This window comes from Pyrgilauda ruficollis, unplaced genomic scaffold, assembly GCF_017590135.1.
Source record: "Pyrgilauda ruficollis isolate IOZ18807 unplaced genomic scaffold, ASM1759013v1 scaffold59, whole genome shotgun sequence".
Classification (NCBI taxonomy): Eukaryota; Metazoa; Chordata; class Aves; order Passeriformes; family Passeridae; genus Pyrgilauda; species Pyrgilauda ruficollis.
Window position 1 is genome coordinate 4388986 of NW_024527599.1, and position 26134 is coordinate 4415119.

General features: G+C 52.8%; 3 protein-coding genes across 3 annotated transcripts; all 3 read left to right on the plus strand.

The window, feature by feature from the left end:
* The first annotated feature begins 6 nt into the window (after positions 1-6).
* On the plus strand, positions 7-3806 carry ALDOC (aldolase, fructose-bisphosphate C). The gene is made up of 9 exons (XM_041482843.1): positions 7-121; positions 1049-1171; positions 1255-1466; positions 1558-1612; positions 1716-1876; positions 2352-2435; positions 2518-2692; positions 2773-2972; positions 3316-3806. The coding sequence occupies exons 2-9, from the start codon at positions 1060-1062 to the stop codon at positions 3409-3411; spliced, it is 1095 nt and encodes a 364-aa protein (XP_041338777.1). The 5' UTR covers positions 7-121; positions 1049-1059; the 3' UTR covers positions 3412-3806.
* Positions 3807-4206: 400 nt separating this feature from the next.
* On the plus strand, positions 4207-8175 carry PIGS (phosphatidylinositol glycan anchor biosynthesis class S). Its single transcript, XM_041482867.1, has 12 exons — positions 4207-4307; positions 4408-4547; positions 4621-4732; positions 5162-5251; positions 5388-5479; positions 5605-5803; positions 6074-6216; positions 6309-6423; positions 6594-6739; positions 6859-6959; positions 7295-7505; positions 7589-8175. The coding sequence occupies exons 1-12, from the start codon at positions 4271-4273 to the stop codon at positions 7862-7864; spliced, it is 1662 nt and encodes a 553-aa protein (XP_041338801.1). The 5' UTR covers positions 4207-4270; the 3' UTR covers positions 7865-8175.
* A 539-nt stretch (positions 8176-8714) lies between these two features.
* On the plus strand, positions 8715-22665 carry UNC119 (unc-119 lipid binding chaperone). Its single transcript, XM_041482706.1, has 5 exons — positions 8715-8835; positions 18401-18514; positions 19399-19501; positions 20212-20384; positions 21790-22665. The coding sequence occupies exons 1-5, from the start codon at positions 8718-8720 to the stop codon at positions 21900-21902; spliced, it is 621 nt and encodes a 206-aa protein (XP_041338640.1). The 5' UTR covers positions 8715-8717; the 3' UTR covers positions 21903-22665.
* Positions 22666-26134: the final 3469 nt, after the last annotated feature.

Below are 26134 nucleotides of genomic sequence, written 5' to 3' on the forward strand. Positions count from 1 at the left end.
GGGGCCGGTCCTGCCCGGTGCCGCCCCGCCGGTCACGTAGCTCTGCGGCACCGCAGCCACATTTACCGCGGGGCCAGAGCGCGCAGCCCGCAGTCCGTACTCGTCGCCGCCGCCCGACACGGTACTGAGGAACCGGGGGTCGGGGGGAGCAGGGGAGCCGGGGGGAGCTGCTGGGGGGACAGCCGGGGGGTCCCGGCGGCGGGAGGCGGCAGCCCCGCCGAGCCTCCCGGGTGTCTCCGTGCGGCATCCCGGGGGTCGGTCCGCGATGGGGGAGCTCCAGGGCAGAGAGACCCCCGGGCATGGGGGTATTGGGGGTTTGGGGGGACCCAGGATACTCCTCCTTCGCTGGCGGAGCTCGAGTTTCTACGGTGGCGGCCGGGGGATCGAGTCCCCCGGCTCCTGAGGGCATCACCGGCCCCGCGACGGCGCCAGCCCCGGGGAATCGCCATCCTTGGAGTACCCCAAACTTTGGGTACCTCCATCCCCGGGTTGTGCCGTCCTGGGGCGGCTCCGTTCCCCATTCCCGGGCTATTTCCGTCCCCCCGGTATCCCCATGCCCGTGTTATCGTCATCGCCCGCGTATCCTCCCCGCGGGTTATTCCCGACTATGGAGTATCTCCGTCTCCGGGGTACCCCAAAGTCCGGGTAACTCCAGACTCAGGTAGTGCTCCCTGGGCTTTCTCTTTCCCCTTTTCCCGGAGTATTTCCGCCCCCCCGGCACCCCCCATCCCCGGGCTGTTTCCGTTCCTCGCGGGGTATTCCCATCCCCTGGGTACCCCCATCCCGGTCCCCTCGTGTCCTGCGTGGGTCCCCGCGGAGCTGCGCTCCCTCAAGATGGCTGGGCTGGGGGCGGGCTGGCAGGCAGCAAAATGGCTGGGAGCTGCCCGGCATCCTCCACGATCCCTGCCACGAGGCTTATACAACGTGCCCTGGCCGGTGGGGTCGGGCTGCCAGCCCCGTGGGGGTCCGCGCTCCCCGGGGAAGGGGCTCTGTGTGGTTTCGGGGTGTCGCCCCGCTGGTGCGTGACTCAGTCCCCGTCCGCTCGCAGCCACCGCCACCATGACGCACCAACACCCCGCGCTGACGGCCGAGCAGAAGAAGGAGCTGTCTGACATCGCACAGCGGATCGTGGCCCCGGGGAAGGGCATCCTGGCAGCCGATGAGTCCGTAGGTCAGTTTGGGGGGGGAAATCTGTCCCGCCACCCCTTTTCCCCTTGCCGGATAGAGGCTGATGAGGGTGCTGGGTGCTTGCAGGGAGCATGGCCAAGCGCCTCAACCAGATTGGGGTGGAAAACACGGAGGAGAATCGCCGGCTGTACCGCCAGATCCTCTTCAGCGCCGACAGCCGGGTGAAGAAATGTATCGGGGGTGTCATCTTCTTCCACGAGACCATGTACCAGAAGGCTGATGATGGCACCCCCTTCGTCCAGATGATCAAGGACAAGGGCATCGTTGTGGGCATCAAGGTGTGGGGGGTGTCCTGGTGGGTTTGTGGGGTGCTGAGGGTGCTTGGGGGGTGCTGGTGAGACTCAGCGCTGCCTTCCTCTCATTCCACAGGTGGACAAGGGTGTTGTGCCTCTGGCCGGGACCGATGGCGAGACCACCACGCAGGGTAGGTACTGCAGGAGCTGTGGGGTTTGGAGCCAGGGGGTTTGGGGCTGGAGGGTTTGGGGCCATGGGATTTGTGGCTGTGGGGCTGACGTGCTGCCCCCCAGGTCTGGATGGGCTGTGGGAGCGCTGTGCCCAGTACAAGAAGGATGGGGCAGACTTTGCCAAGTGGCGCTGCGTGCTGAAGATCAGCGAGCACACTCCCTCCTCGCTTGCCATCATGGAGAACGCCAACGTCCTGGCCCGCTATGCCAGCATCTGCCAGCAGGTACGTGCCTGCTGCCATCGCCCCCCAGGGTGGGCAGTGACCTGCAGGATGGGTATTGACCTGTGTGGGCAGGTATTGCCCTGTGGGGGTGGGCGCGCGTCTGTGAGGCTCAGCACTGCGCCTGTGCAGTGCTGATGATCCCTGGGGATCATCCCCAGCGGCTGGACATAACCCGTGTTGGGTAACACCTCACGTGGGTGGGCATGGGGCATTGCCCCGTGGCACGGGCATCACCCATCGGGTCAGGTGTCAATCCATGGGGCCAGGCATTGCTACGTGCACCTCACAAACCTGGACATTACCCCATAGGGCTGAGAACTGACCCTCCCAGCTTGGGCATCCCCCATGGGGCTGGGCCTTGAGCCTTGGGGCTGAGCATTGCTCTGCAGGTCTGAGCGTTGTCCCACGTAGCCATGGGGCTGAGGGGTGCCCAGGGACATCACTGTGATGGCATCTGCTGTTGTGCTGTTTGCAGAACGGCATTGTGCCCATTGTGGAGCCGGAGATCCTGCCTGATGGTGACCACGATCTCAAGCGGTGCCAGTACGTGACGGAGAAGGTGAGTGCTGGGGTGGCAGCAGGGCGGGCACCATGCTGTGCCATGCCATGCCAGGGGACTCCACGCTGCCTGTCCTCCCCAGGTGCTGGCAGCTGTCTACAAGGCACTGAGCGACCACCACATCTACCTGGAGGGGACCCTGCTGAAGCCCAACATGGTGACCCCTGGGCACTCCTGCCCCACCAAGTACAGCCCGGAGGAGATCGCCATGGCCACTGTCACCGCCCTGCGCCGCACCGTGCCCCCAGCCGTGCCAGGTACCAGCTCTGGCATCTGGCAGAGACCAGGAGAGCCATACCCTGTGTCTCCTCCCATGCCATAACCTTGCTCTCCACAGGTGTCACCTTCCTGTCTGGGGGTCAGAGTGAGGAGGAGGCTTCCATCAACCTCAATGCCATCAACACGTGCCCGCTGGTGCGGCCATGGGCCCTCACCTTCTCCTACGGGCGGGCGCTGCAGGCGTCGGCGCTCAGCGCCTGGCGCGGGCAGAAGGACAACGCCGACGCTGCCACCGAGGAGTTTGTCAAGCGTGCAGAGGTGATGGGGGTGGCCCTCCTGGGAGGGGAGTGCCGAGGTGGGGACACCGAGGACTGTGTGCCCATGGGAGGAGGGGTGGCTGAGGACTATGTCCCACCAAGGGCTGTGGCCCGTAGGATGCCAAGGAGCATGGTCCCCATGGGAGTGACACAGTTCTGTCTCTGTAGGGGGACAGTGAGAGCTGTGTTCCCATAGGGGAATGAGGGGTGCCAATGGCCACATCCCCGGGCTCTGTTCCCCAGGTGTCCCCATGAGCTGGGGCACCCTGAAGGCTGTGTCCCCAGTGACTTGGGGACCTTGAGTGCCACCCCAGCACAACCACTGACCTTTCCTTCCTCCACAGGTGAACGGGCTGGCAGCGCTGGGCAAGTACGAGGGCAGCGGGGACAACTCGGGCGCCGCCGGGCAGTCCCTCTACGTGGCCAACCACGCGTACTGAGCCCCGGCCGGGCACCCCACCGGCCCCGGCCCCCGCCCCGGCCCCTCCCCGCCACCGCTCACACCCCGCTTCCACCCCAGCCACCCAGGGGAGCCGCCACGCGGGGAGGGGAAGGGGGGAGCGCCCCGCGGGATGTCCGCAGATGGAAGGAGGGGTCCGGCTCAGCCGGGCTCTGGGGGGAGCCACCCGGGTGCCCCTTTGGCCGGGGGCTCCGGCCGGGCCGTGAGGGGAGGAGGGCAGGCCGCGTGGGGGGCAGGAGGGGAGGCCTGGGGGTGCCCCTGCCCCGCCGTAGCTTTGCAGTCCTGGTCGCTGCCGCCCTTGGGGCGCCTGTGTTGTGTTCGCCGTGTGCACCCCGTGTACCAAATAGCCTAACAACGAATAAATGGTAGAGACAGCGCTGTGCCGCCTCTTTCCTCGCCGCGGGCCAGCCGGGAGCTCTTGTCCCCTCCCCACTCCCGCTCCGGGCATCACCGGCAGCGTGTTGTGCTCACTTACGCAATGAGCTGAGCTGGGTCGCAGCCCGCCCACACACATCGTGAGGCTCCGTGAGCTTGGCGGGGGGTGGGTGGGCTCCCCCTAAGGGCGATGGGGCGGGTGAGGAGCGCCGGTCCCCCCGCTGCCGGTACTCGGCGCTGCCCCGGTGCCCACGGGAGGCGCCGCCATGTGTCCCTCCGCGGCACTCGTAGAGGGCAAAGCTCGCCGCCTCACGGCCGATACGTGCTCTGATTGGTTCTGCTGCCCGCCCGTCTGTGCCGCCGCGCGGCGCACGCCGCGCCCATTGGGTGCTGTAGGAATTCTGAGCTCTGATTGGCTGGGCTGGCGCAGGGCACGCCCCCCCCGGCTGGGCCAGGAAGTGAAGATGGTGGCGGCGGCGGCGATGGCGGCGGATGAGGCAGGTACTGGCGGGTTCGGATGCTCGGTGTTTGTTCGCTGTCTCCCGGCTCCCCGACCCCGCTCCCAGGGGAGCCGGGCTGGTGCTGAGCGCTGTCCCCGCAGAGCGGGCGCGGGGCCGGCGCGCCGCCCTGTCCTTCGCGACCATCGCCGTGGTGCTGGGACTGCCGCTGTGGTGGAAAACGACCGAGACCTACCGCGCTGCCCTGCCCTACGCGGACATCGATGAGCTCGGCCAGCAGCCGGTGAGCGCCGGGCGGGCCCGGGGGCAGCGGCTCGGGGGGCTCGGCAGCCCGGGCTGACGCTGCCCCCGTGCAGGTTCAGCTGGTGGTGCCCATGGCCGTGGTCTTCGCCCCGGGATCGGTGCCCGGGGACCTGCCGAGGCCGCTGCCCTTCAGGGACGTGCAGGAGATGGAGATTTCCGTGAACCGTGAGAGACCCCCTTGTCTGTCCCTACCCCGTCTGCTCCTCATGCGTGGCCTTGTCCTTTCGTGGGGGTCCCAACCTGCGCGTGGCTTCACTCCCCGGCAGCCCCGAGCTCCCGGGACCCCGAGCCCCCTTCACCAGCATCACCCTGCCCTGAGCTGGCAGTGCAGGGAGCAGAGCTGGGACAATGAGGTCCCAGGGTGCTGCAGGGAAGGGACCAGCTCTATTGCCTGGGGATGATGGAGCCTTTGGAAGGTGGGATGTGTCTGGCTGGTGTGGGGCTGTCTCACTACCAGTGCAGCACTACATCCCATAGTGGTTCACCCCACTGGCACCCAAAGGACCTCCTGGGGTTGTCCCTTGTCCCTGTGAGCACCAGGCTCCTGTGAGGGGCCTGGGATCAGCAGATTCACTCAGGTTTTCTGTCCCCCAGTGCGAACCAGCGTCACGTCCCGCTATGAGATGCGCTATCGCAGCACCACGGCTCAGGAGGAGGCAGCACTGGCTGCAGCGACTGCACGAGGTACTGGAGCAGGGAATTGCTGGGGAGCTCCTTTTCCTGAGGCTGGCAGAGCACAGAACACCTTTGGCTTTGTGTCAGAGTGAGACAGGGATTGGAGTGAAATTCCCAACCCTGCCAGTGCTTCCATCTTCCCCAGAGGCTGATGCTGCTCTGTACCCGCTGCAGGACACCACCCTGGGCTCTCTGACCATGTACGTGGTCCCTGAAACCTCCTCTCTCCTGCCTCAGGTAGGGAGCAGCACGGTGTGGTGCCAGCCTTTGCGTGCCTCACCCCTGGCAGGTGGCACGTGTCACAGGTGGCTGTCACAGGTGGCACCGTGCCGCTCCCAGCCCTCACCCCGTGCCATCCCCAGGGCACCACTGTCTACGTGGGGAAGCACCGCAGCGCCCTGGTGAGGGCTGGGGGGAGCCTGGCTGCCCTGCAGGCCCGGCTGCGGGAGGTGACACAGGTGATGTCCTTCACGGCCAGCTCCATCGCCGCCGCCCTCTCGGACCGCGTGCCCGACGGGCGGCTCAGCCCCGATGCACGGCGCAACCTGAAATCCAGCCTGGGTATGGATCCTCTGTCCCTGCTCCCTGGCCTTGGGAAGCCTCCTGCTCCTGGGGAAGATGCTATACCTGCTCTACTTGTGGCATCCCTGGATGTCTTCTGGGCTAACAGATCCCTTTGCCTGTAGCTGTTGTTGTGGGCCAGGGTTGTGCTGTGGTTGCTCTGTTGGTGTCTCCTCACACTGGGGTGGGCCAGGGAGGAGGGGACGGGTCCTGCTGCTCTTGGGAGCTCTGTCACGGCCTCGGTGGCTCACAGGCTGCGGGTCCTTGCAGGGTATGAGATCACCTTCAGCCTGCTGAACCCTGACCCCAAGTCCCACACCGTGGACTGGGACATCGAGGGGGCTGTGAACCGCTTTGTGAAGCCCGTCCTGGACAAACTGAGCTTGGTGGCCAACTTTTCTGTGGATTCACAGGTGAGGGCTGGGAGAGATGGTGGGGAAAGCCCAGCCTTGACCTCCCTGGGGTGCACTTCTCTGCCAGCAGCGTGTCCCTTGTGTGCCTGCAGATCCTGTACTACGCTGTCCTAGGAGTGACACCACGCTATGACAAGGAGTCCTCCAGCTTCCTCCTGAGTGCTCACAGCCTCCCACACGTCATCAACCCCGTGGAGGCCCGGCTGGGTGAGCTCTGTGCTCGTGGCTTACTGGGATCTGTCTCATGGGACCGTGGCTCCCTTTTCCCCCAGCTCACATGAGAGCTGCTGGGGTGGCTGTGAAGGAGGAGCTGGGCTGTGGGCTGCTCTTGCTGTCCCTGCCAGCCACAAGAGTTCTGTGACTCTGTCCCACTGCAGGCTCCAGTGCTGCCTCGCTCTACCCCGTGCTGAACTTCCTGCTGTATGTGCCAGAGCGCTCCCACTCCCCTCTGTACATCCAGGACAAGGATGGAGCCCCAGTGAGCACCAACGCCTTCCACAGCCCTCGCTGGGGTGGCATCATGGTATGGGAACCATGGGGGTGCTAGCAGTGCTGGGACAAGGTGGTGGCTTCCCTTTCCCAGCTGGTGACCCAGTCGGCCCTGAGGCCCTGGCTGTGCCTCATTAACATGCATTCCCACAGGTTTACAACGTTGAAGCCCCTGCTTCCCCCCAAACCTCCCTCCCTCTGCATGTGGATGTGGACATGGCACGAGTGATGGAGGTTTTCCTGGCCCAGCTCCGGTGAGGATGTGCTCTTCCCTCCCCAGGCCTCTGTGGAAATCAGTGGGGTCAGAACAGGCTGTACCCAAGCAGCTTTTTCACTCCTCCCTCTGTGGGCTCTGGGAGGCTGAGGGTGGCTCTTTGTGGCCTTCGAGGTGCTGGCTACTGGCCATCACTGCTTTGTGGCCAGGGATGCTGGCACATCTCCCATTTCCTCAGATAGGAGGCTTGGCTTATCATGCCACACATCCAGGAGACAGGCAGGATTGGGACTAAACACAACAGGCAAGAAGAACAGGGAGCTCAGGGGAATGAAGGCTTCTGATGTGGGCTGGGACCATCCCTTCTACTCGCAGGTTACTCTTTGGGCTGTCTCGGGAAGAGGTGCCCCCAGAGTTCCTGCTGGAAAGCCCAGGGAATGAGGGGCTGGCAGACTGGGAGCTGGACCACCTGCTGTGGGCCCACACTGTGGAGAACATCGCCACCGTGTCCACCACGCTGACCTCGCTGGCCCAGCTCCTGGACAAGATCGGGAACATCGTCATCAAGGATGATGTTGCCTCTGAGGTAGGGCTGGGGGGCAGAGGGGGCTGAGTGTCCCTCTTGCCCTCCCTGGCCAGGGACTGACCCTTGGTGTTGTTGCCACACAGGTGTACCGGGCAGTGGCCTCGGTCCAGAGCGCTGTGACCGAGCTGTCCCTGGGCCACCTGCTCGCAGCTTTCCAGGCCAGCAAGGAGGCTGTCACCTCCTCGGAGAGGGCCTTCTTTGACCCATCTCTCCTCCATCTCCTCTACTTCCCTGATGACCAGAAATTTGCCATCTACATCCCGCTCTTCCTGCCCATGGCTGTCCCAATTCTCCTGTCCCTGGTCAAGATTGTGCGGGAGACCAGGCTGCGTAAGAAGGAGCCCACCAAGATGGACTGAGCGATGCTGCCCTGGCTTGGGGCTGTCCCCACCTTGTGGGGTGGTGTTGTCACAGACTCATGGCCCAGAAAGGCACCCCAGGGTCCAGGCTGCTTGGCTTGGGTGTTCCAGGGCCAGGATGCAGGAGTGGGAAGAGAGGCTGCTTTGGGAGTGGGAAGGGGTCTCAATTTGGGTGCTAAGCCTTCCTGCACTCACAGAGGCAGAGAGGGGAGGGACGGAGCTGCCTTTGTGCACCCCCAGCCTGGTGTTGTATTCAGAAGAAGCTGCTGTGTAAATAAAGAACCCCCTGTTCTGTGGGGGGCTGATGTGGGGCTGTGTGAACCTGCTTTAGCCTTCTGGGGGGTACCTATTGCCCTGCCTTCCCCTGGCCCAGCTTTCCTGCCCCCATCCATTGCTTTATGGGCTCTGGCTCCTGTCGTATGGGTATTTAGCCAAAAATACTTGGTTGGGGAGGGGGGGCAGTTCCCATCCATGGGTGTAGAGCCCCCGGGGGCAGCCCGCGATCCAGCTCCTCCACCGTGTGTGGGTCTGAGGGTGGTTGGGGCGGGTGTCCCCCTGCTCTGGGCCAGGTCTGTCCCCACCTCACCTGGGGGGCTGACCCCCATGGCGGGGGCTTCTCAGGAGGGGGAGACCCCAGTCTCCTCCAGCAGCAAGGGCTTGCCCCGAGCCCCTGGGAGCAGCGTGGAGGGGCCGCTTTCCTTCCTTGCGCCGTTCCTCCCCCTTCCCGCGGGGCCGGGCGGTGCTGCGCGGCCGGGGGCGGGCCGGGGGCGGTGATGGCGATGCCCCTCCCGGTGCGGCGGCGCGCAGCGGGGCCGGGGCCGCTCACACCGGCGGTGGCGGCGGCGGCGGGGCCATGAAGGTGAAGAAGAGCGGCGGGGCCGGGGCCGCGGCGGCCAGGACCGAGGAGGAGCTGGGCCGAAAGGCGCTCATCGGGCCCGACGACGTGCTGGGGCTGCAGCGGGTCACCAGCGGTGCGTGCCGGGGGTGCCGCGGGGGGAGGATGGAGACCGTGTCCCCGTGGGGCTTCTCCCGGGGGAAAAAGGGCAGCCGGTTCTCCTCTCCTAGGGGTCTAAACCGGGGGGAAAAGAGGAGCCATTCCCCCTTTCAAGGGGGCTAAACCAGAGGGAAAAGGGGAAGCGATGCCCCCTTCCCGGGGGACAAGAAGTGGGGATGCAGCACGGCAGGGGACAGAGCCCGCGCCGGGATGTGCCACCCCGGGGGCTGGGGACCATCGGGAGAACGGGGGAATGCCCGGAGCTGGGGGTGCTGGAAGGTCGGTGTTGGGATGCTCCTCGCTGCTCTCCCCATTCCCTGTGTCTGCTCCCACCCTGTGCCCATGGCAATGGGATGGGCTGGATCCCTGGCCATGGGGGGGACTTCAGAGCAGCCCCCCAACCCGGTTTCCCCCTCCCCAGTATAGCACCCGTGGTCTTGAGGGCATTTTGGAGGCGGTGGGTGGGAGTGTGTGACTGGAAGAGCTCGGGACAGCAGCACATGAGGCTGGGGAAAGGCCAGGACATGGGGGAATGGCTTCACACTGATAGAGAGCAGGTTTAGATTAGATATTAGGGAGAAATTCCTCCCTGGGAGAGTGGTGGGGCCCTGGCACAGAGAAGCTGTGGCTGCTCTATCCCTGGAAGTGTTCAAGATGAGCTTGGATGGGGCTTGGAGCAGCCTGGGCTGGTGGAAGGTGTGCCTGCCCCTGGCAGGGGGGTGGAACCAGATGGTCTTTAAGGTCCCTTCCAACCCAAACCATTCCATGGTACTGTATCTGCCTCAGCCCAGCGATGCCCAGGGACAATCTGCCCTGCTGTCCCAAAAAGTCCTTTTTCCATCTCCTAGGACCTTTGGGTTGTCTCTCTGGGCTGTCAGGGTGGAGGGGCTGGCCGGGGGCCTGGCTGTGCTCCCTGTGCCTCTCAGCACTCTGCCCTCAAAGCCAGCTCTGTGTCACAGGCCGGGCTGTGACGAGCCCTGGAGAGGAAGGATGCGGCTGTGGGTGCTGCTGCGTGCAGGCAGCCCCGTGGGGCTGCTGTGAGAGCAGGATGGGAGGAGGACAGCCCGGCAGGGACTCGTGTCAGCCCTCAGGGAGGGTTACAGAGGCTCCTCTGAGAGGAGCTGCTGTTGCTGGGGACCCTTGGGTGCCCTTCTGTGAGCTGAGCTGCTCTGCTGGTGCAGCTGCGTGATTCACTGCCCAGAAATCCCCTGTCTGTAGCAGGGAGAGCACGCAGCAGGCACTGAAGCATCCTGCCAGCATCCTCAGTTGGATGGTGAGTCCCAGCCATGGCTGTATGAAGCACTGTGTGCTCACTTCATGGCAGCCTCTGTGTCCCTGCCCTCGCCAGGGCTGTCTGGAAGGGACAGGGCCACCCCACACCCTTGCTGTCACCTCCTGTGGCATCAGTGGGGATGGACGGTGCTCACTCTTGGTGAGCTCCTGCCTTCCCAGGGAGCAGGGATTGCAAAGCTGGTGAGCCAGGCTTGGAGCAGAGCTGGTTGTTGTCTGCCTCTTCCAGCCCTGGGTCAGAGTGCTCTGGAGCACAGGGAGGATGTGAAATGCATGAAAATGTTGTGTTCCCCTCCTGCTGTGACACTTGCTGCTACCAGGGTCAGATCCAGGCACTGTGATGATGTCCCAGGCTTACCATGGGAAGTGCTTCCTGTCCTGCTGGATGTGTGGGAGCCAGGAAATGCTCCCCACACCTGAAACCCTCAGTGAGTCTGGGGATACAGGTAAACAGTACATCCATGCTGAGCACATTGTATTTTATCACCCAGGAACCCTTTGTGCCTCCCCTTCTCAAGCTCACTTTTTGTCCTGGTGGGTTTAACAGAAAGCAAAGAATATTTTTCAGATTTTTAACACCTAATGATTATTTGGGGCATTCTATGGCCTTTGCTCATTTCTACACCCTTAAAAACAGATGGCCAAAAATAGCAATGTGAAACTGTTCCACTCTTCTGCTTCAGGTAGGGGAGGAGGAAGGACCAGGCTGTGGGAGAGAAGTTCACAGCTGCCCCAGCCTTTTGTACGTGCTGGGTGTCAGGGCAGACACCACACCCTGTTGCAGCAATTCTGTCTTTGACAGTTTGGAGTTGAAGGAGGAGTTGGTGGTGGGGCTGCAACAGAAATGTCCTGGTGTCCTGGCTGCCCTTTGTTGTTCCAGAGAGAGGATAATCCACCTTTATCCAAACTCATGGGCCAGTAGCACTTCAGCTCGCACATTAAACTGCGTCCTGCCTGGGACCTGGGGAGGGCTGGCTGTGTTTTGGGGTTGCTTCATCAACCAAAGCCCAGCAGGGCTCGGTCCCACAGGCAGGTGTGTTTTAGGAATGCTCACACCAGAGCAGGCTCTGTGTTTCTGAGCAGGTTTCCAGGGAGAGGTGGAATTCTGGCTGTAGCACAGAATGATTTGGGTTGGAGGGGACCTTAAAAACCACCTTGTTCCAAGTACCTCACCAAGAACAGGAACACAGGAGCCTTCCACTAGATGAGGTGCTCCAAGCCTCACCCAACCGTTCCTTGAACACTTCCAGGGATGGGGCAGCCACAGCTTCTCTGCCCAACCCCTGCCAGTGCCTCAGCAGCCTGAGAGGGAAGAATTCCTCCCTAATCATCTTCCCACCAGGCAGCACAGCTGGACTTTGCTCCCCCAGTAGGTGCAGCTGACCCAGTGCGAGGTGGCTGGGCTGGCAGGGTGGCGAGGCAGGATGTGGCTCTGTGGGCAGCCACAGGAGCCAGCTGGGCTCTGCTCGTAATGTGCTTCTAATAAGCTTAACTGGGGAGTTGTGTGAACTGCCCTGCGCGTTCTGTGTCCTCCCAATGTTAAATTCCCTGGCAGCTTTGGGCCCACATCGTTTCTGGGCACGCTGGGTCCAGCCTGCTGGATCTGGGATGCTGTCCTGGGATATCTGGGCCTCCTGGCCAGGCTGGTTCTGGCTCTGCTCCAGCTGGATCAGGTGTAAGGCTGGAGAACCATTTCCTCTGCAATTAGTGAGATTTGTCACTCGCTCACACAACTGTGGTTGGGAAAAGCGGAAAAAGCTCATGACGTGATTAATTTAAGATTAGCAAAGGAGTGGGGCAGAGCTCAGTTCAAATTGCAATTAATTACTGAGGCAGCCAGAGCATCAGAGTCAGATGTGTAACAAAAGACAAGCTCCAGCCTCTGAGGCTGCCCTGCTTAGCACCTGCACACTTTACCCAGAATACCAGATCAAATCTTACATTTTTAGTTTTATTCTAATGCTGATTTTATTTTAGGAAACCAAGGGGTTAAATAATTGATTACATACTTGGAAACAGTTTTAAAACAAATCCTAAAAATAAGGAGCACACACGTAATCATTTCTGAAAGTAATCTCTTCCTTGAGCTGTCACTTGGGATTTCTCTGAGACTTCTCTAGGCAGCTTTAGCTAAAAGGCCAGCTTGGCACAGGGCTGCCTCAGTGGGCTAGGCAGGCCAGACCCTTCTTGAGAGACTTCCATACCAGTTTCCTGCAGTCAATTAAAGAAAAAAAAACCCCAAATAAACCATTTCCCTGCCCTCTGCCTCAGCAGTTCAAGTCCTGTAATGCTAAACCATCCAGGATCCATGTTCAAATCCATTTCTAAATCCATGAGGTTTTGATAGGCAAGGAGAGAGGGAGGCACTAACAGGAATGTGAGGCAGATGTGCATGAGTCCATCTTCAAAGCTGCTCCTGGACCATGACTTCCCTCCCCAATTAATGGGGAGAATGTATTTTATTAGGAGCTCTGAGGAGCTGTGGGTGTCTGCGAGGTGAATAAACCCCTGCTCTGCCTTGTCCAGGGCTGTGATGTGTGGCTGTGTTTTGATGTGCTGATTTCTTGTTGCAGAGCCATCTCCCAGAGCTGTGCCAAGCTGCTCTCCCCACGACCCTTCCCTCAGCATCCCACACAGGCTGTGAGCTTTTCCAGGGCTCTGTGTTTCCCAGAGTGTCACAGTACAATGTGAGCTGTTGGGATTCCCAGGGGCAGCACACATGGTGTGTGTGTGTGTGCTTGTGGGATTCCTCCATCTCCCAGGGTTGTGGGTTTGGGCCATCCCTGGTGGAAGTAGCAAAGGTAAGAGGAAAGCTGAGGGAGTCAGCCTGGGGGTCTGGGCAGAGCTTGGCCTTGGCTCAGCCCAAAAATAGCTGATTTAGTTGGTGTTGTGCACATGGTTTCAGACTTTGAATGCAATCAGTGTGAAAAAGGGGGCAGGAGAAAGTGTTTGGGTGCCTTGGAAATGGGGAAAGAGCAGCTCCATCCACTGGCTGCAGGGCTGTGATCAAATTAATTGTGAGAGGGTAAAGTCTGGAAAGCTCTAGCTAAAATGAAAAATTAAAAAAAAAAAAAAGAAAAAAGAGATGAGCAGGCTGCTACAAAAATCAGAGCCTGGTGAGCTGTGCAGTAGGACTTGGCAACTGGGGGGCTCTGGGGACCTTGGGAAGTGCCTCAGCTTGGAGCCTCCTGCCCTAAATCCCTCTGCTTCCTTGACAGTAAATGTGCTGCTGTGGAAAAACCCCTGTGGGATCCTTCTGGTGCAGGATTTTCCCTCTGGGGCACTGCAGCAGCCTCATTCCAGTGCTGGCTCAGAGGGCAGCTGCTCCCTCCTGTGCAACCCCCTGGTCTCTGGTTCTGCAAACCCCATGGTTTGGGTTGGAGGGATTTATTTTACAGGAGTAGATCCTGTTTCCTGCCTGGCTTGGTGTCACAGGGCTTGAACTGCTGAGGCAGAGGGCAGGGAAATGGTTTATTTTTTTTTGTTTAACTGAACCCAGGTTGTCTGGGCAGGTGTATCAATAGCACCTGAAACCTGCCCTGCCTTGCCCTCAGGTCCTGCTCGAGTCCTGCGTCACTGCTCGGCCTCTTCACGGGGTCTGGGCTATTTTTGCTTCCTCCTGAGACTCTTCAATCTGATAATCTCCTAATCTCCAGCTCCTGGCAATTCCTCTGCAGTTGTCTTGGCTTTATACCTGGCTTATGTCTTGGGAGTTGGCTTCAAAATAGCTCCTGACCTTGTTGGTTAAAGCATGTTAGGAAATAGGCCTGCATAACTACAGGAGCCTTCTCATCCATTCCCTAAATTGTTGTTGTCGTCTGTGTTGGGGAGAGAAATTCCTGTTACAAGTCACTGCTCTTGCCTCAGTCTCTTGTACAGCATCCTCCTGATTTACACCCATTTCCAGGACCAAATTTTCAGTTCTTTCTTACCCTGGGTGCACTCTGCTTTCCTTAGTGGGCTCTTAAGGCCTTAAAATAGGAGCTGCCCCATCTGAGATTCGAGTCTGATGAGCACAGAAATATCCCTGGTGTCTGTGAGAGGGGACACGTGCTTCCTCCTGATTGCAGAGATGGAGAAGGGATCTTGAAAGGAGCACAACAAAGAGTGTGCATCCTCTTGCCCACGAGCTTGTGACCAAATGCCCCTGGTGGGGTGGTTGCAAAGGAAATTTGGAAATACAGGATCAAATTTTAGCTTTCTGTGATGAGAACCTGATCTCATGCATTTAAATGGCAGGGAGAGGTCCAGAGGACAAAGTGCCTTTGTTTGCTTTCCTGTGTCATTTGGCTCTGCATTATCCCTCACCTTTTGTGCTCCTCTGTAACACCAGCTGCTAAAACACACACCTGGAGTTCTGCACCAGGGTTCAGGACGTGCCAGTGCCTGCTGGCATTGTCCAGGCTGTTCTGCCGCTTTATTTTGTAATTTTGGTTGGGTTTGGGAGGGCAGGAAGCTTTCCTGGATAGAAACTGTCCCTTCCCTGGATTAGGCAGTGGAGACACCACCTCAGAACTGTACCAGGGGAAGGGGCACCTGCTGATTCTGAGAGCAAAGCCAGAGACCACTGAACTGGGGTCACTTTGGAATCACTTTTTCCTACAAAGGGAATTAGAGAGTTTGTGAAGGAATTAATTTAGAGACCACTGAACTGTCTGGGGTCACTTTGGAATCACTTTTTCCTACAAAGGGAATTAGAGAGTTTGTGAAGGAATTAATTGAGCCAGATTCAGGAAGCCAGTCACCTCTGCTGCTTCCTTCAGACCACCACAGTGGTTTTGGTTGTGATCCAAACTCTTCACAACTTCGCCATTTCTATTTTTAAGTTAGAAATTGTCTCTAAAAGTGGGGAGCTGCAGATCTTTGGGCATGATCCAGAGGCTATGGGAAAGAAGCTGGAGAGGCACCACCAGGAATGGTGATGTGTGAGTGAGAAGTGGCTGCTAATACCAGGTGAATTGTTTTCAGGAAGGGTTTGGGGATGGAGGTCTGGGATATGACAATTCCCTGGGCTTTAGGAAAGGGTAGGAAGTACTCCTCTTTTGTGACCTGTTTTTTGCACTACTAAATGTGGGTTCTTAAGGATAAAAACCAGTCTGATGGGTTTTCCATGGCAGTGCTGCTGTGTCCATGCCTTCATCCCTAAATCAGGTGAGTACTGAAAGCTCAGGGACACACAGTGATGGTCCAGTCATTAACAGGGAAGCAGCACAACCTGCTTCAGGGCAAGAGGAAGAAACAATATTCTGTCCTGAGACACCAACCCACCATTCTCTGTAACAATCCCCTCCATGGAGGTTTGATCTGCCTCATTCCCAGCTAAAATAACCACGGCTGCTGCCTCCCTTCCCCAAATCCTGCGACGGCGAATTAGGATAAGGGAAGCAGATGATACATTTAAGTGAGTCACGGAAGTGTGGGCAACTGGGCCCTACAGTAATTTAAAAATAAGTGTGTATGGGATGAGATTAGCAAATCTGACAGTGCTCAGCTAAGCAGAAGGATCTGCCAATTGCAAGCAGCCCATTCCCAATAAGACCTTCCAGTGCAGCCCCAGGCTCCTGTTACGTGTGGGGGAACAAGCCAGCACGTGGCTACTTTGATTGATTTTGGAACAGGAATAGCAGAAGCAAATGGAATACAGACTGAGAGGAATATATATTCCTCTGGTGGCTTTTTTTTTTTTTTTTTTTTTTTTTTTTTTTTTTTTTTTTTTTTTTTTTTTTTTTTTCTAGGAGACTGGGCACTGCCAGAGGAGGAAAAAAACCCACTTGATTGCAGTATTCTGGCAGCTGATCTTCCCGGATGGCATCCAGTTGTATATTGGCTTGCTGGTTAAAAAAAACCAAAAAACAACCAACAAACAACCAAAAAAAAAGGGTTTAAAATATTATCAGGGCAAAAAGAATTGGAAAATAACAGTGTAGGGGTGCAAGCATCAATGAGCAGGAGCCTGGTGGGGATTCTAGCCGGGGTTTACTCCTCTTTGGAGGCTCTGCTTGGCTCTCCTCTGCTCCAGATGAGTCATGGACACCGTTACTGCAGCAACGCTGCTGCCAAGGAGGGGGATAAAGCTGTTGCCATGGTGCTGGATGGGCAGGAATTCTGCAGGAGTAGAAACACTTAATAATTAACTTGCAGACAAACGAGGCTTCAGATTTGCCAGCGTGCTCCAGGGAAGGTGTCCTGGGCTCCCGGGCGACTGCTGCCTGTTGCCAACAGCCTTCCCAGGGAACAGCCATGGCACAGGGAGGGGAAGCTGGGCTGTGGGAAGCTGTGCCTGCTTCCATCAGTTTGTGTTTTGCATGCTGGGAAGTTGTGGGACGGGTTAGGAATTGGGGTGGCTGATGTGTCAGAGCCTAAAATCACAGTGTGATAATTGCAGGACATCTCCCCGAGGAATGCTAAACATCAGGGCCTAAGGCGAGGGCTGGGTTTAAATTCCTGTCCTGTCTTCTTGACTACTGTTAAAGACACAAAAGGAAGATTTTTTTGTGCAGTTCTTGGGATATTTGACCTAACACAGGCTTGTATTTTCTTGTGGTAGTAAAAAAGGCAAGCTTTTAGCTTCTTTTTCCTGACAGTTTGCGTGCTGGTGTCAGTTTTTCCTTGTGCTGTGTTGATAGGGAAGGGAAAATCCCTGCCAAATGCCAGGGATGCTTTGAACACTGTCCTCTCCCTGAACACCCATTTATAGAATTGTAGAAACTCAGTGTTTTGGCTTAAGAAGGACCTTAAAGATCATCCACTTCCATCCCCTCTGTCATGCAGGGACACCTCCCACTGTCCCAGGTTGCTCCAAGCCCCATCCAGCCTGGCCTTGAGCACTTCCAGGGATGGGGCATCTACAAATTCTCTGGCATTCCTTTGAGTATTCACCATATGGGGTTGTTGGAGAGCAGTAAAACTGGCCAGGGAGAACATTTAACACCTCTGTTCCTTGTACTGAGCTTATTTGGACAGTTCTCCAAGTTGTGGAGATTTGGAAGGAATAAAAGGCTTCTAGGAAAATGCTGGTGCCAGGTGTTTGTGCCCAGGAGCTCAGAGGTCTCTCACAGTGGTCTTGGATTTCTTAGACCTGTGCTGAAGTTGGGTTGGCATGGGCAGGTCTGAGCTTTGAGCACTTGTAACTTGTTTTTGTGTATTCAGGGACTAAGCCTCAGGTGGATGGATTTGTTGGAGTTTCAGAAATAGGAAAGTAGACAGAAATAAGTGGTTAGCTCAGATTAACAGCAGGAATTAGTAGCCGAGAAAGTGTTTTGAATTCAAATGTTAAAAGTATTATTTTCACCTTGGAACCTCCAGAACCAGTCTCCTACATCAATCAAATGTGCTGTTGCTTAAAAGCTGACCTGGCTTGTCTACATAGAGCATTTCTTTAGATTTGTCAGGGTAAAGTGGAGCTGCATTCAATCTGTGCTGTATGTGCTCCTTCCCCAGGGAGGAAGATGATTCCTATGCCAGGAGCTGGCTCAGGGCACAGCAAGGCTGAAGGCCAAAACTGTGGGGATGTTAGCAGTGGAATCCTCATCCCTGGAAGTGTTCAAAAGGCCTGTGGATGTGGCACTTGGGACATGGTTTAGTGGTGAACACAGCAGTGCAGGGCGAAAAGTTGGACTTGATGATCTTAGAGTGCTTTTCCAACCTTAACAATTCTGTGATTCCATGACTTTCTCTCAAAGATACAGCAGGGAAGGGCTCTGCTCCCTGTTTTCCTGATATAGGGAAAGGCTTCAACATCATTTTCAGTGCTGAGGAAAAGAAGTCCTGGATGGGGAGAGGAGGCCACCCTTTGTCTGCAGAGGGCTGGAGCAGGGAGGTGGCACAGGGGAGGACACTCCTGTTCCAGTTAAGTGCAGTCAGCTTAGCTCCCAAAGCTGCTTAGCCCTCGCATTCTGCCACAGGGCAGTTTTTAAAACAGGCAAAGCCTCTTAACCCTGGAAAGGCCGGGATTTGATGGAGGTGCTGACTAGTCTGGGAGGAAATGGATGCAGGAGTTCCTGGCACAGGGTTGGGAAAAGGTGATGACCTCTGTGTGTCGGGGGAGAGAATTCTTTCCCCTGTCCTGTCTGAGCAGGGCAGTGTGAGCCTCCAGAACTGAGACTGTCTTCAGAGACACCAGTTTGGAATTAAAACAGGCAGTAGTGGAGATGCATTTGGGCTTCTCTCGCTGCTGGTGTGGCCTCCAGAGAGCAGCCAGAAATTCCTGGTATTTCAGGGCAGCCTTCACTTAAATTTGCTTCCCCCTGCAGATTATTTGTGCACTCCTGAGGAAAATGTTTACAAGATAGACTTCACCAGGTTCAAAATCCGAGACATGGAATCTGGCACAGTCTTGTTTGAAATCACCAAGCCAGCAGCTTCAGGTGAGTGCACACACAAAACAAGGTTTCCCTGAACAAATGCTTTCTTTTGCCTTTCCCCACTCCCTTTCCTCCATACATTTCCCAAAAGCCGCAGAATCTCTCTGCTGCAGGAGGGCTGGAGCCCCATCTTGCAGCAGGAATGTTTTTCAGGTGTCTCTTTGTACTAACAGGGTGAGCAGAGCTGGCTGCTGCTGTGCTCTTCCTGTTGCCATCTGTGATGGGAAGGGACAGATGGATGTTGTAAACAGGAGCAGAGGAGGAGGAGGAGATCACTGGGTGGTTTTTTCTTGGCTGTTATTCAGCTTGTGCCCCCTGCACATAGTTTAGCTGTTTAGTTTAACATCTCTCACTGAGGAGTCAGGAAAATTGGTATTTCCAAAGGGGAGAAACTGCCAACAGGCAAATGAAACAAACTGAACATTTGCCTTTTTTTTTTTTTTTGGTTTGATTAATTTTTAGGTGTTACTTGTAAGCATCCAAGTGTTGCCTGTTGCCAGTGGTGATAAAAACCCAGGGCAGCTGTTCTTTTCCTGGCCAAGCACTTTTAACCCTTCCCCACCTCCCTGCAGGTGAGAGGAGGTTTTCTGTAGCTTATAGGTAGCAAACCAAGCATGCTAAGGGGAAATGGCTTGTCCAGAGTCACTCTGGAGGTGGGGGCAGTAGATGAGGAATAGAAATCCAGAAGATAAGAAATTACTCAAACCAATCTGTCAACATTCCACCTCTGAGTGACCAGGGGTGGACACCTCCGGACAGGAGGAGGGGAGAGCTCAGCACCAGAGCGATTTCCTGGCTTAGGTGGCACGACAACACCACCACAAGAATTTCCCCTGAGTTTCTGGTTCTCAGGCAGCTCTGACAGAGCTTTCCTTGGGCTTTTGCAGAGCGGGAGCACAATGACAGGAAGGACGTGGACCCCAACGCCGGACGCTTTGTGCGCTATCAGTTCACGCCGGCCTTCCTCAGGCTGCGGCAAGTGGGAGCCACGTGAGTAACCCCCTGCTCCTTGGGCTGGCACAGGGAACGGCTGAAATCTCAGGGAAAAAGACCCCTCTCTTCCATGTTCATCCTGCCAGGAAGCTGATTGAACAGGGGGCTTTTTTCATTTATGATGAGGCTCTCCAGATCTTCTGCCTTTGCTGTCGCTTTAGGTTTAGTCAGGGTTGCTGAAGGGATTGGTGCTGAAAGAGGCAAAATAAAGTGGGAAGGCTCTGGGGAGACCTCAGAGCACCTTCCAGTGCCTGAAAGGAATCCAGGAGAGCTGGAGAGGGACTTTTGGAGTGACAGGACACGGGGGAATGGCTTCCCAGTGCCAGAGGGCAGGGATGGATGGGATGTTGGGAAGGAATTGTTCCCTGTGGGTGCTGAAGCCCTGGCACAGGGTACCCAGAGAAGCTGTGGCTGTTCCATCCCTGGAGGTGCCCAAGCCCAGCTTGGATGGAGCTTGGAGCAACCTGGGATAGAGGAAGGTGTCCCTGCCCATGGCAGCTTTAAGATGTTTATCTAATGCTGTGGTGTGTCCCTGCAGAATGCTTTAAGTAAAAGAGGGAGCAATAATTTGATTAGTGCTGTTGCTTTATATTTTTGGCTTTTTTTTCATTTCTTTTTTTTTTTCAGAGCTCTCTTCTGCCTTGCAGGAATATTGCAGATCTTACTGAAGCATGAAAGCTCACGTCAGCTTTACCCTTCTTTTTCAGGGTGGAATTCACAGTAGGGGACAAACCCATTAATAATTTCCGTATGATTGAGCGGCACTACTTCCGTGACCAGCTGCTGAAAAGTTTTGATTTTGAATTTGGCTTCTGCATCCCCAGCAGTAAAAATACTTGTGAACACATCTATGAATTCCCCCAGCTCTCGGAGGATCTCAGTAAGCTCTTTGTTATAAACTTTCATTTCTGGGTTGTCACACCATGATGTTCATCTGAGGTGGTTTGGGGGGAGCCTTTTCTTAAAAGCTGTCTCTAGAGAGTGGGTGGGGTAGAATAATTCATCCTTTTATATCTGTGTTAACACTGATTTTGTTTTCTAGTAGGATGTATCTCATCACACACCAGGCAGTTGCTTGGGTTTTTTCTTTTTTTTTTCTTAATTCATAAAAGGGAAGCTTCAGTATCAGGGAGAAAAAAGATAATTGTGTTATAAAAGAAGCAAGAAATAAGATTAAAAAGACATCCAATAAATGGATAACTTAAATGTTATGATCTGTTTTAATGTTTGATGTGCTATATTATTGTGAGCTTGAGAGGTTTTAGTATGAACATAACTTTTATTTTCTCTCCTCTCTCCCAAGACACAATAGCACAAGCACTAAATCTCTGTGATTTTCCTCTTTACAACCCCTAATTGTGTGTGTCAGCACTAATACTGCAGTCTGTGGAAAATACAGTGAGGCCCTGCTGTCACGCCAGAACAAATTTACTTTGATTTTGCTGTTTTATCACTGTTTTTAAAAACAAAACAAAAAAAAAACCCCACCCAAGATGTAATAGGTTCTTATTCTGAGGTCCCCTTTATATGGTGCCATAATATATTTGGATTATGAACAGTTTTCAGCCCTGAAATTGCTCAAAGAAAGTGTGGATGTGGCTCAAGGGTTTAGTGAATTCAGGTTGGATTTTAAGGCCTTTGAGGGCTTTTCCAACACAAAAACTCCATGATTATGCTTGAATTATTTAAAAGATACCAAGAAGGAGTGGTCTGGGCAATTCCCATTTGGGTTTTGGTTTTTCACCTGATTTTGCAGGTGCTTGGGGGACACTGAACCCCAATGCTTGAGCCTGAAATGAGTGTCCCTGAAGTACGGGTCTCCTCGAGCCAGGTCTCATAAGCTCTTGGAAATGTATTTCACACATTTCTAAGATAGCTCAGCTACCTTAGAAGGCATAAAATCAACAGGATGGCTTCTGTGGTAGTGTTGGACACAAAAAAGTTTTAATAAAAGGCACAATAACAAAACTCTTTACAGAGAAAAAACCAGCCAGGTGCAGGAGGTCCTTGCCCCGGTAAAACTCCTCACAAAAGCGATTAGTTCCTTTGTTCTTTTCTTTTTTCTAGCAAATTGCTCAGGTGGGACTTTTTGCCTCCTGTCCAATTAGCTATCCTTAAGTTTGAGGTGAAGTCCCCAGGTCCTATGAGATGCCTTTTCACCTAATTGAGGAGAGAAACTTCCGGGCTCTTTTCCTTTTTGAGGTGACAAAGGATAGTTTTGTCACTCCATCCACAGGGGGAACATTCCCGTGCCTCCCATTAACTGGGTTTTTCCCCCCTGGCAGTTCGAGAGATGATCCTGCACCCCTACGAGACACAGTCGGACAGTTTCTACTTTGTAGACAACAAGCTGGTGATGCACAACAAGGCAGATTATTCGTACAGTGGAGGACCTTGAGCGTGGTGGGCTGGACGGCCCCAGCCGTGCTGGCTCCCCTTCCCTCTGGAAGTCGTCAGGGATCCCAACACCTCCAGCTCCTGCAGTGTCACCTGGACAAGGATCCACCAACCAAGGACTCTTTGCCGCAGTAGGAGTTTCATGACATCTCTTTTGAGCTCTGAAGCAGACCCGGCTCTTCAGAAGTTTTAAGCTAGAAATGATCTTTGGATACCACTTCCCTAAGTTCTTTTGAGTGTCTGCTTTGAAAATGGCCTTGTGGGACCTGAGGGGTTTTGCCCTAGTTCTGTGAATTTTATGTTCTTGCCCTCGAGTATCTTTTAGGATTGCTTTCCCAAAGAATGTAATCAGAGAAACCACGGGAGTGGATGGATGCAGAGGTTTGAGTGGTTGTATCTCTTTGTGAATTCTTCAAAGTCCAGTTTAACTTGTCCAGCCTGTTGAAAATATCGAGCCAAACATCTCACAAAGGCAAGCTTCATCTTCAGACTGGCTCTCTCCACGAGTATTTCATCCTTTAGTGTCAATCCTTCTGTGTAATGTTCTGTTTAACCTTGGAAACACCAAAACCTGCAATGAAGAGCAGTAGTTCAGTGACAGAGCTGTGTTAATTGGGTGTTTTTGCATTTACATTCCTTTTACATTTCAGATGAAGGTAAAATGGCATTGTGGGTCTATGAACCTCCATAAATACATTCCACTGATTTCAGTTTTTTTTTGCAGAATAATTAGGAAAACCAGGAGGATTTTAGCTTTATTTAACATTTTTGCTGTATTTAACATTCAGCCTTTTCCTGCCACACATTTCCCATGTCTATTTTTTTCATCTCTGCTCGATACCAAGATAAGAACTTCAGCACTGCTTGTTAGAGCAACATTTTAACTGTATAGGGCAGCTGGGGAGTGTGGAATTTCCAATTTTCTATGTGTATCTGCATTTAAAGGAGGTTAAGACAGCGTTTTCCCTTTGTTAAAAACGTTTCTCATCAGATAATAATACAGATGAAGCTAAATCTAATAATCTACAACTTTAACACACAGGAAAAAAATTTAGCAAGAGTTCTCTCTTCTCTTCTGGAAGAAGTTTAACACCAATTTAACCCAAGAAATAGCAACACCAAGAATAAACTAGTGTGGGGTGACTTGTTGTCATGAAACCCTTACTCTGAAGGTCAGTTCACTGATACTTAAAAAAAAAAAATAGAAAAAAATCAACAAAAATAAAAGACAGTTGCAGTCTGTAGATATTTCTATAAATACTTGATGTCTCCATGTCTAATTCTGTGAGTTGAAGTGGAACATTCTATGTTAGCCTCAGATAGGTGTAATAATTGTAATAATTTTTATAAAAATACCATTTCCAGTCGTGATGAGCATCTCTGTAGTCGCAGCCTGTGTCAGACAGGACTACAAAACAATTCCAAGCGTAGCCTAAGGCCAGGGAGGTTTTTGTGCTCTTGTTGGGGTTGTGGTCACTTTTCAATGTGTCACCATTTGTTTTTGGCTTGGCTTTTTTGACTGCTGAGAGAGGAAGCAGTTTTTAAAAAAAACCAAACCAGTGATTTTAGGTTACAGCACAGTTTTTATTAAGCTTGGTAGCTACAAAAGTGTGTCAAGTTCACTGATTTTACACAAGTAGTAGCTTGTAATAATTCTTATCACAGTGAGACTTGTGTTTATCACTATTTTTTGTCTCTAGTGTGTTAAATCATACAAGTAACCTACGGCTGACTGATCAGTTTGAGAGATACAAAGGATTTCCTCATTATTTGTGCAGTACTTTGAGCTACTGACCATTAATTTTATAGCACAATAATTACTAAAGATGGAAATAGTTTCAAAAATGTTTTCATTCCTTCCCCAACCTTTCTTTTTTTTTAAATCAGGACTGTTAAATCATATCTCCAATGACATTTTGCAAGTTTTAAGTATTTCTGAGCTTAGTTTCAATTTGCAGGAGAGAAAAATGTTGATTTAAAGATGAAATAGAGTGAATGTTTATAATTACCACCCTGTACAAGGTTTTTTTGGGGTTTATTTTTCACCTGCTGTTCATAATTGTCACTTCAGTGTATAAGATTTTTAAAAGACTTTTAGGAATTGAATTTGCCCAGAATTGCCAGTCATCTATTTAATATGTTGTGATGAGATCAGGTGTGGTCTCTTGGGTCATTTGATGGAGTTTCCTCTGAAATAGTAATGTTCTGCTCCTTTTTTATGCCTTTCAAGACTTACAAAAAAGAGAGATTCCTTAAAAATATTACTCTAATCAAGGGAAATTTGAGTGGTAGACATGCCCCTTATAAAAGAACCAAGAGAAAGTCACTGTGTTCCCAGGAGTGCAGAGTGTGGATGGAATTTCTGACATTTTTCTGGGGTGGGTTTGAGGTTAAACACCAGAGGATGAATTATCAGCTGCTCCTCTCTGAAATCTTTTATAATTCAGATTATATATGCAATGATTCCAGTCTCACAGAAAATTTACTGTGAATCATATGGGAGGTATTACACTGAGTGAATTTGTTGCCTCAATATTATTAGGAATATTTTAAGCCAGAAATAAAGATTGGACATTTTCAATAAAATCAATTTCAACCAATTTTAGCTCTAGCTTTTCAGTTAGGACAATTTTACTCTTATTAAAAATCCCCAGAGTTTGCCACAAGTAACAAATTCTGATTCCCAAACCCAGGCAAACAACAGAACTTTCTGTGGGAAGTGCAATGGAAGTGCTTTTTCCTGTGTCCCACTGAAGCAGTTATCACTGTTATCTCTCTGTTTCACTTGGGAATTATTTGTTAGCATTTCCTCAAGGCCACCCACATCTACAATCTTTGCAGACAGTGGGAATCACTGTCCAGGAGAGGGATTTTGTGCCTTTCCCACCTGCTCGTGCAGCAGCATCACGTGTGGTGTTGACATGAGGCACATAAACAGCACTAAAAGAATGTTTCTTCAAAAACTTTGGCTGTAGAGTTGCTGTTTTAATGCCACTTCTGTCCTTGTTTTGCTTAAAAACGACCTTCAGAATTTAGTGTTAAAGACCAAACTTTGTGCAGCACCCAATAATTTCAACTTCCTTCTGAAAGGGAGCTGAGTTTGCAGCCCAGTTGTGAAACCCACATTTTTTTCCCTTAAATTGGCAGCTGGTTCTTATTATAAACCAGTTGAGAATGAAGTCTTAGCAGCATTGTTCACAGAAGAATTTGTTAATCTTCTTGACTAGCTATTATTTTGTATTTTAACGTTCATCATTATTGGGTTTACTTTAGAAGTTCATTGCGAAATCACCAAATATTGGCTCTGGGAAAAAAAGAATTGTTGTATTTTCTTCCTTGATCTCATTTTAAACATGACTTTAATTAGCACCACAGCTTTGTTTTAACAAGCCAGCCTGGCAATTTGGGATCCGACTTTTTGAAAGTGAAAGAAAACATCCAAGAGCTAACCAAGATTATCTGCTAATAATGCCTGTCTGTTTCCTGTCATAAAACAGGATTAAGTGTGTGCTTTACACAGTGACTTAATCTTGGAGAAAGAAACTAAGTCTCTCTGAGTGCTAATAGTGACATTATTTTTCTGAGAGACAGGGAAATTACGGCTCAACACATTCTTTCAGGGAAATTATAATTTGACATATTTTCTTCACTTTGTCAGTCTTGGATTCCTTTCCTAGTCAGGGTTTTTAAGGAAAGCAGCAATACATTGGTGGTGAGCTGCATGCTCTAATAACTCACACTTCTGTGGCAGGGAGAGAGCCTTTTTTTTTTTTTTTTTTTTTGTAATAATTAGCACATCAGCTGTGGTTGAAAATCTAGAAACTTTGCTCTCAGTTCAGTGGCAAAAGCCAAAATTGTTTCTGTGAATTATCCGTTATGTGGTGACATTTCTGAAATAACTGAATGATCCACCCTTCCTGACTCAGAAGAGTTTATTTATTTATTTATTTAAATGTAGAAAGTCTCCCCAGGGTTGAAAACAAGCTGCTGGGGTTTAGTTCTTGCTCATAATCTCTCTCTGTGTCTTACTTTTTGAGCAGGTCAGTAAGATGCTCTGTTTTCCACCTCTGTCCTCTGAGTTTTATTCCAAAATCTTGTGTAGTGTCACAGTGGTGGCTGGCTGTGTGTGAAACATGCAGGCTACTTCCAAAATCTCTTCAATTTGAGAAAAAACTGTTAAGGTATATTGAGAATTATCCTACATATTGACCCATAAAAAATAAACCCCAATCT